General features: G+C 39.4%; 1 protein-coding gene across 1 annotated transcript; it reads right to left on the bottom strand.

Moving 5' to 3' along the window:
• Positions 1-366: 366 nt before the first annotated feature.
• Positions 367-738, bottom strand: LOC139891496 (uncharacterized mitochondrial protein AtMg00810-like). The gene has a single exon (XM_071874470.1). It carries the CDS (start codon positions 736-738, stop codon positions 367-369), a length of 372 nt encoding a protein of 123 aa, XP_071730571.1.
• Between the last annotated feature and the right edge of the window lie 9,242 nt (positions 739-9,980).

The raw sequence follows: 9,980 nt of genomic DNA, 5'->3' as shown, positions 1-9,980 counted from the left end.
ATCCACTAAATTAGGAGTGGATATACAATGAGATAACAATGCTAAATACAAAGTCAATGAAATATTTTCTATATATATATATATATATATATATATATATATATATATATATATATATATATATATATATATATATATATATATATATATATATACACACGGTTAATACTCCCCCGCAGTCGAAGCGTCGAGTTTCCCGATGCGAAGGCTGGATCGAAATTCAGAAAACAACAGACGTGGAAGACCTTTCGTGAAAATGTCAGCGATCTGATATCGAGTGGGCACATGCATAACACGGACTTGTCCTTTTGCAACTTTCTCGCGAACAAAATGTATATCCATTTCTATGTGTTTGGTGCGCTGATGTTAAACGGGATTTCCGGATAAATAAATGGCGCTAATGTTGTCACAAAATACCAACGTGGCTTTCGAAGTTGGACAATGCAGTTCAAGAAGTAGATTGCGCAGCCAGCATGATTCGGCTACGACTTTTGCGACACCTCGGTACTCGGCTTCGACACTTGATCGAGATAACGTTGTTTGGCGTTTGGATGACCAGGAGATCAGGTTATCTCCATAAAATACACAATAACCGGAGGTGGAGCGCCCAGTGTTGGGGCAACCGCCCCAATCTGCATCGGTGTATGCTATTAAATCTGTTGAGCAAGACCGATTAATGTGAATACCGAGCTCAGTGGTTCCCTTTAAATATCGAATGATACGTTTTAAAGCATCCATGTGTACATCTTGTAACATCCCGCCTTTTTCCGTTTACTTTTCCGTTATACTATTTTAAACTCCGTTATATGTTTATAACATCTTCCGTTAATACGCGTTTTAAATTATCTCGTTTAGGTAATTCACGCACCCGAATGAAACTAGAGGGACCATTGTTGCAAAGTGATCAAAGGTGTGACTAGGTCAACTAGTCAACACCCTTTCTCCACCATTCATTAATTTTCATTTTCATTTTCCCTTTTCTTTCAATACTTCTCAAATTCCTCTCAATCTCCATTACAAAGAACTCATCATCCACTCATGATCTAGCAAGTGTTTGATAAAACAAATTATATATTTGGAATCCTTGCAACTTCCTCTTCGATTCCATACCGATTTCATCAAGTTTGGGTAACTTTCTAAAATCACTAGATTTTGTGTTCTTGATGTTTTTAACTTATAAAGTTGTTAATTAGTGTCTATGGCTCAAGTCTAACATGAATATATGATTTATATGTTCGATTTTGTTATTTAAAGTAACTAGCATGAACATAAACTTTGGTGTGTTTGATTAGGTGATTTGGTTATTTGAATGATGTTAAATGTTATAAATGCATGTATTAAATGTGTCCCTAACATCACTAGCTTCAATTTGATGTGTAGGTTGCTTGAGAAAGCTCCATAAACTTGATTAGTAATTTTGGTGAATTTGGGTTAGGGTTTGATAAGCTTGAAATGAATATTTGATGCATTGAATGCCATGAATTATTGTTAGTAAGTAGTTAGTTGTATTGTATGCTTTATTATCTACAAAACGGCGTGTTTTATGTATGCATTAAATGCCCGAATCATAAATGTGCACTTGTAAAATTTGAAGCATTAAATGCGTGCATTGATTGATCATTTAACTTGGAAATTCGATTGTTGCAAATGATGTCTTTGGTTGGTGAAATGTATTTAGGTGTGTTCTTTGTCAAATTACCTTTCTAACGATATAAGATACAAGTTCTAAGTGTTAGCGGTTTGTGATTTATGCTTAAAAGAGTTTTGATTTGAGACTTGGACATTTGAGACTGACCAGGTACCAGCACACGTTATATGCCGAGGCGCGGCAGTCTTGGGTCGAGGCGCGACCTAAGGCGTGTTCAGCCTCTGACCTACTTGTCAATTATATGAAAAATGTTTGGCATGCTATGGACTTCCGATTCACATGAGACTTGTTCTAACATGCTTATATATGAATAACTAGCATAGAAAAATAGTTCGAGACCCGACCCGAACGCGTTGACTTTTTCGTTGACTTTGACCGACCAAAGTTTGACTTTTTGTCAAACTTAACCAAATGATTATGCAATATTTCTAACATGATTCTATACTTGTATCTTGCATGAAACTTGACAATTTGATTCACATGCTACATAATCGAGTCGTATTGAGCCATAGGACTAATTGAACATCTTTGACCAATCGTGACTATCGTTATTGATACAACCTATTTGTTTAGGTCGAGACTAGCATTGTTCTTGCACACGTTACTTGTTGGAGTAAATTTACATTCATACACTCAAGGTGAGATCATAGCCCCACTTTTCAAATACTTTTATACTTTTAAAATCGTGGGATGAGAAAACATATACATTACATACTTATATATACTTTTCACATGTATATATATACTTTTCATACTTTGATACTTTGAATACTATACGAAAGCAAAGATACATACGAGTCAGAACTAAAATCCTCAAGTCCAATTATCATTAGTTACACTAGTAGAGTGTAAGCGAGAAATTATGTTGTGTGGCCATGCGGGTTTGATGAACCCTCATTCAGATGAATGAAACGTACTTTTGATGTATAGTGTAGGTTCTAACACTATTATGCAGAGGTAAGATTCAGTTAAGCTTGATAATTGGGTGCTCGTGATACAAACACATCTTTTGAGATGTATACGCTTGATAAATGATTTATACTAAACCTTGCGATACAATTATACTTTATGCATACAACTATGATTTCACCAACGTTTTCGTTGACAGATTCTTTTATGTTTTCTCAGGTCCTTGAATGCTTAATGATACATGCTTCCGCTCATTCTTTTTGATACTTGCATTGGATGTCGAGTATACTTGCATACGTGGAGCGTCTTTTGACCACTTTCAAATTGTGTCGCATATGTTTCATTGTACTTTAAACTTTGTTATGTAACTAGTTGTCGAGCTACTTTATAAACCTTGAAACATCCATACTTATGAAATGAATGCGACATGTTTTCAGTCGAACGTTGTCTTAAAGACTGATGACCATGTAATGGGACCTACGTAGACGGCGCCGTCAAATGACGATTTTGTCGGGTCGCTACAGATGGTATCAGAGCATTGGTTGTAGGGATTTAGAGTTCATTGGTGTCAACCTCGAGTCATAGGGTACATTGGTGAGTCTAGACTACAATCGGCATATAAACTTGAAGTAGGAATTACTTGACTACTTGTGCATTATACTCGAACTCTTCTATCATATCTAATTCTTATTCAATCTAAATCTCACGTTATTTAATTTAATTGACACGCCACCTTGACTTAGTGAAATAATGTCGAATGCACATATGAATTAGGGTAATATAATTTCCGGGATTATATTACGGTGACTCATATGAACTTTCCGACAATGTGGCATAAAGAATTTAAGGCGAGTCAAGGAAAATTTTTCTATCTATCCTTATTCCATATCATGATTAGTATTATTGAAAATACTAATCAACGGTATTCTTGTGTTTTGAAGGAACAATGCCTCCTCGTCGCATGCCACACCGTGAGACTCCCAAACAAGCACTACAACGAATGGTGCCCACCGCCGTAGAGGCGGCCATGGCCGGTCACTCCTCCAACAACAACAATAACAACAACCACAACAACAACAACAACAACCAAGGAGCCGGTAACTCTAGCGAAGGGTGCTCCTACAAGGCTTTTATGGGGTGCAAACCTCACACTTATGATGGAACCGGGGGACCGGTTACACTCACTCGATGGTTCGAACAAACGGAGGCCGTCTTTAGCATAAGCGGTTGTCGGGACCAAGACAAGGTCAAATACTCCACTCACACTTTCGCCGGTGTCGCCCTCACGTGGTGGAACACCTATGTTCAATCGGTGAGTACCGATGAAGCTCATGCCCTCTCTTGGGCCGAATTAAGGGAAAATATGATTGTTGAATACTTCCCTCGCGAAGAAACCCGAAAGCTCGAACAAGAGCTAAGAACTTTGAAGGCGGTCGGAAACGATCTCAAGGCCTATAACCAACGCTTCGCCGAGCTATCCTTGATGTGTCCTAATCTCATGAACCCCGAATCTCAAAGGGTTGAACTCTATATGGATGGTCTTCTAAAGAGCATCAAACAAGGTGTGATGTCCTCCAAACCCGCTAATCACCAAGCCGCTTTGAACATGGCCCGCCAATTAATAGAAACGGTGGATGAAGTAGTAGTGCCGGCTCCTAAGGCCGAGGATAAAACGAGCGACAACAAAAGAAAGTGGGAACCCTCTCAATCAAGCAACTACAACAACAACCCCGCCAAGAAGCCTTTCACTCCCGACGGTAAGAAAGGTTATGCCGGAACTTTACCATTTTGCAACAAGTGCCACAAACATCATTTGGGTGAATGTGGAAGGCCGTATTGCATCAAGTGCCAAAAGAGTGACCATTTAGCCCACGAATGTAGAAACACCACTCTCGTTGCTCAAAAGGGGCCCAATGCACCAAAGACGGGCACTTGTTATGAATGTAGCCAAACGGGCCATTATAGAAACTTATGCCCGAAGAAGAAAGATAACCCCAATACGCGCGGCCGAGCTTTCAACATCAACACCGAGGAAGCCCGAGATGACAATGAATTAGTCACGGGTACGTTTCTCCTCAACAACACTTATGTTACTTGTTTATTCGATTCAGGTGCCGATAAGAGTTTTGTATCCAAGACTTTGACTCATTCTTTTAGCACTCCACCACTTACACTAGATACCACTTATACCATTGAAGTGACCAACGGGAAACTATTGAGTGCCGACACATATTACCGGGGGTGTACGTTAAACATTTTGGGTAATGAGTTTGAAATTGACTTGATACCCATGGAACTAGGAAGCTTCGATGTAATAATCGGTATGAATTGGCTAGCCAAAACGAAATCTCACATTCTTTGTGATCTTAACGCAATCCGAATTCCTATCGAGAATGGTGAACCTTTGATTGTTTATGGCGATAATAGTTGCACCGGACTCAACCTCGTTTCGTGCATTAAAGTTAGAAAACTACTCCGTAAGGGTTGTTTTGCGATCCTTGCTCACGTTAAGAAAGTAGAGTCCAATGAGAAGCATATCGATGATGTGCCAATTGTTAGTGACTTTTCCGATGTATTTCCCGACGAATTGCCGGGTCTTCCACCTCATCGACCGGTTGAATTCCAAATCGATCTTATTCCGGGAGCCGCACCCGTAGCACGTGCACCATATAGACTCGCTCCATTCGAGATGCAAGAATTGCAAAGTCAAATCCAAGAACTACTTGATCGTGGTTTTATCCAACCTAGTCATTCACCTTGGGGCGCTCCGATTTTGTTTGTTAAAAAGAAAGACGGATCCCTACGAATGTGCATTGATTATCGTGAACTAAACAAATTGACGGTTAAGAACCGATATCATCTTCCTCGTATCGATGACCTCTTTGATCAACTACAAGGGTCTTGTGTATATTCGAAAATCGATCTCCGCTCGGGTTATCATCAATTAAGGGTTAAGGGGGAAGATGTCTCTAAAACCGCTTTCCGGACTCGTTATGGTAGTTATGAATTTCTTGTAATGCCATTTGGTCTCACTAACGCACCGGCGGTGTTCATGGATCTTATGAACCTCGTGTACAAACCGTATCTTGACAAATTCGTTATCGTGTTCATCGCTGATATTTTGGTTTATTCTAAAAGCGAAGAAGAACACGAGGAACACCTCCGTCTTGTGCTTGAACTTTTAAGACAATAACGACTCTATGCCAAATTCTCCAAGTGTGAATTTTGGTTGAAGGAAGTTCAATTTCTTGGTAATGTTATAAGTGATCAAGGTATTAAAGTCGATCCATCGAAAATCGAAGCCATTAGTAAATGGGAGACTCCTACTACTCCTACTCACATTCGTCAATTCTTGGGTCTCGTCGGATACTATCGTAGATTCATCAAAGATTTTTCTTTGGTTGCTCGTCCTCTAACCGCGTTAACTCACAAGGGAAGAAAATTCATTTGGGCAACCGAACATGAATCCGCATTTCAAATCTTGAAAACGAAGCTAACCACCGCTCGTATCTTGTCACTTCCCGAAGGCAATGACGATTTTGTTGTATATTGCGATGCCTCGAAACATGGTTTTGGGTGTGTATTGATGCAACGAAAGAAAGTCATTGCTTATGCTTCTCGACAACTCAAAATTCATGAACGAAACTACACGACACATGATCTCGAACTCGGAGCCGTTGTCTTCGCACTTAAAATGTGGAGACATTATCTTTATGGAACCAAAAGTACCATCTTCACCGACCACAAAAGCCTTCAACACATCTTCGATCAAAAGCAACTAAACATGAGACAACGACGGTGGATTGAAACTTTAAACGATTATGATTGTGAGCTTCGTTACCATCCCGGGAAGGCAAACGTAGTAGCCGATGCCTTAAGTGGAAAGGAGAGATCGGTGCCCCTTCGTGTCCGAGCTTTAAACATCACCATCCACACCAACCTTAATAGCCAAATTCGTGTAGCCCAAGATGAGGCTCGCAAGGATGAAAACGTTTCACACGAGCTCTTGAACATTCTCATCTCTCGATTCGAAGTTAGGGAGACCGGACTTCGATATTTCGCCGGAAAGATTTGGGTGCCTAGATATGGGGGCCTACGAAGCCTTATTTTAGATAAAGCCCATAAGTCACAATACTCGATTCACCCCGGTGCCAATAAGATGTACCACGACCTTAAAGAACAATATTGGTGGCCGAACATCAAAAGGGACGTAGCTACTTATGTTTCCAAGTGTTTGACATGTTCCAAAGTCAAAGCCGAACACCAAAGACCGTCCGGATTACTTCAACAACCCGAAATCCCGCAATGGAAGTGGGAAAGAATAACAATGGATTTTATCACCAAACTACCAAAAATGACGGGCGGTTATGATACCATTTGGGTTATTGTTGACCGCCTCACCAAATCCGCACACTTTCTCTCCATGAAGGAGACCGACAAAATGGAAAAACTTGCACAACTTTACATCAAGGAGATCGTAGCCCAACACGGTGTACCTTTATCGATTATCTCCGACCGAGATGGCTGTTTTGTTTCTAGAGTTTGGCGTACCTTGCAAGAAGCGTTGGGAACGCGTTTAGACCTGAGCACCGCATATCATCCCCAAACCGATGGGTAAAGCAAACGCACAATTCAAACCTTAGAGGACATGTTACGGGCTTGTGTTGTCAATTTTGGAAAAGCTTGGGACAAGCACTTACCCCTCGCCGAGTTCTCTCCTACAATAATAGTTATCACGCGAGTATTAACGCCGCACCATTCAAAGCTTTATATGGCCGAAAATGTCGTTCACCTCTTTGTTGGGCCGAAGTAGGCGACACGCAAATCACCTGACCCGAACTCATTCATGAAACAACCGAGAAAATCGTTCAAATTCGAGATAGGCTTCGGACGGCCCGGAGTCGTCAAAAGTGCTACACCGACAAAAGACGCAACAACCTCGAATTTCAAGTCGGTGACCGAGTAATGTTAAAAGTCGCACCTTGGAAAGGTGTAATCCATTTTGGGAAACGCGGGAAGCTAAATCCGCGGTATATTGGTCCTTTCGAAATCTTGGAGCGTATTGGAACCGTTGCTTATTGTTTAGATCTTCCGCCTCAATTGAACTCCGTTCATCCTACCTTCCATGTATCTAACTTGAAAAAGTGCTTTGCCGAACCCGATATCATCATTCCTCTCGAGGAGCTTACTATTGATGACAAACTTCATTTCGTGGAGGAACCGGTTGAAATTGTGGACACCTCCGTCAAGACATTGAAACAAAGCCGAATTCCAATTGTCAAGGTCCGTTGGAACGCCAAAAAGGGACCCAAGTTTACTTGGGAAAGACAAGATCAAATGCAATGGAAGTATCCTCATCTATTCGCAAATTCGGAAATGAAACATCTCGAGGAAGAAACAACGACTACTACGCCTACTTAAATTTCGGGACGAAATTTCTTTTAAGGAGTAGGTAATGTAACATCCTGCCTTTTTCCGTTTACTTTTCCGTTATACTATTTTAAACTCCGTTATATGTTTATAACATCTTCCGTTAATACACGTTTTAAATTATCTCGTTTAGTTAATTCACGCACCCGAATGAAACTAGAGGGACCATTGTTGCAAAGTGATCAAAGGTGTGACTAGGTCAACTAGTCAACACCCTTTCTCCACCATTCATTAATTTCCATTTTCATTTTCCCTTTTCTTTCAATACTTCTCAAATTCCTCTCAATCTCCATTACAAAGAACTCATCATCCACTCATGATCTAGCAAGTGTTTGACAAAACAAATTATATATTTGGAATCCTTGCAACTTCCTCTTCGATTCCATACCGATTTCATCAAGTTTGGGTAACTTTCTAAAATCACTAGATTTTGTGTTCTTGATGTTTTTAACTTATAAAGTTGTTAATTAGTGTCTATGGCTCAAGTCTAACATGAATATATGATTTATATGTTCGATTTTGTTATTTGAAGTAACTAGCATGAACATAAACTTTGGTGTGTTTGATTTGGTGATTTGGTGATTTGAATGATGTTAAATGTTATAAATGCATGTATTAAATGTGTCCCTAACATCACTAGCTTCAATTTGATGTGTAGGTTGCTTGAGAAAGCGCCATAAACTTGATTAGTGATTTTTGTGAATTTGGGTTAGGGTTTGATAAGCTTGAAATGAATATTTGATGCATTGAATGCCATGAATAATTGTTAGTAAGTAGTTAGTTGTATTGTATGCTTTATTATCTACAAAACAGCGTGTTTTATGTATGCATTAAATGCCCGAATCATAAATGTGCACTTGTAAAATTTGAAGCATTAAATGTGTGCATTGATTGATCATTTAACTTGGAAATTCGATTGTTGCAAATGATGTCTTTGGTTGGTGAAATGTATTTAGTTGTGTTCTTTGTCAAATTACCTTTCTAACGATATAAGATACGAGTTCTAAGTGTTAGCGGTTTGTGATTTATGCTTAAAAGAGTTTTGATTTGAGACTTGGACATTTGAGACTGACCAGGTACCAGCACACGTTATATGCCGCGGCGCGGCAGTCTTGGGTCGAGGCGCGACCTAAGGCGTGTTCAGCCTCTGACCTACTTGTCAATTATATGAAAAATGTTTGGCATGCTATGGACTTCCGATTCACATGAGACTTGTTCTAACATGCTTATATATGAATAACTAGCATAGAAAAATAGTTCGAGACCCGACCCGAACGCGTTGACTTTTTCGTTGACTTTGACCGACCAAAGTTTGACTTTTTGTCAAACTTAACCAAATGATTATGCAATATTTCTAACATGATTCTATACTTGTATCTTGCATGAAACTTGACAATTTGATTCACATGCTACATAATCGAGTCGTATTGAGCCATAGGACTAATTGAACATCTTTGACCAATCGTGACTATCGTTATTGATACAACCTATTTGTTTAGGTCGAGACTAGCAATGTTCTTGCACACGTTACTTGTTGGAGTAAATTTACATTCATACACTCAAGGTGAGATCATAGCCCCACTTTTCAAATACTTTTATACTTTTAAAATCGTGGGATGAGAAAACATATACATTACATACTTACATATACTTTTCACATGTATATATATACTTTTCATACTTTGATACTTTGAATACTATACGAAAGCAAAGATACATACGAGTCAGAACTAAAATCCTCAAGTCCAATTATCATTAGTTACACTAGTAGAGTGTAAGCGAGAAATTATGTTGTGTGGCCATGCGGGTTTGACGAACCCTCATTCAGATGAATGAAACGTACTTTTGATGTATAGTGTAGGTTCTAACACTATTATGCAGCGGTAAGATTCAGTTAAGCTTGATAATTGGGTGCTCGTGATACAAACACATCTTTTGAGATGTATACGCTTGATAAATGATTTATACTAAACCTTGCGATACAATTATACTT

The sequence above is a fragment of the Rutidosis leptorrhynchoides genome, chromosome 1, assembly GCF_046630445.1.
Source record: "Rutidosis leptorrhynchoides isolate AG116_Rl617_1_P2 chromosome 1, CSIRO_AGI_Rlap_v1, whole genome shotgun sequence".
NCBI classification, from domain to species: Eukaryota; Viridiplantae; Streptophyta; class Magnoliopsida; order Asterales; family Asteraceae; genus Rutidosis; species Rutidosis leptorrhynchoides.
This window is presented reverse-complemented; position numbering and strand designations above follow the sequence as displayed.

What these genes read in the sequence shown, in the direction of transcription:
- LOC139891496 (XM_071874470.1), bottom strand. Translation starts at nt 738, where the DNA reads ATGGATGCTTTAAAACGTATCATTCGATATTTAAAGGGAACCACTGAG.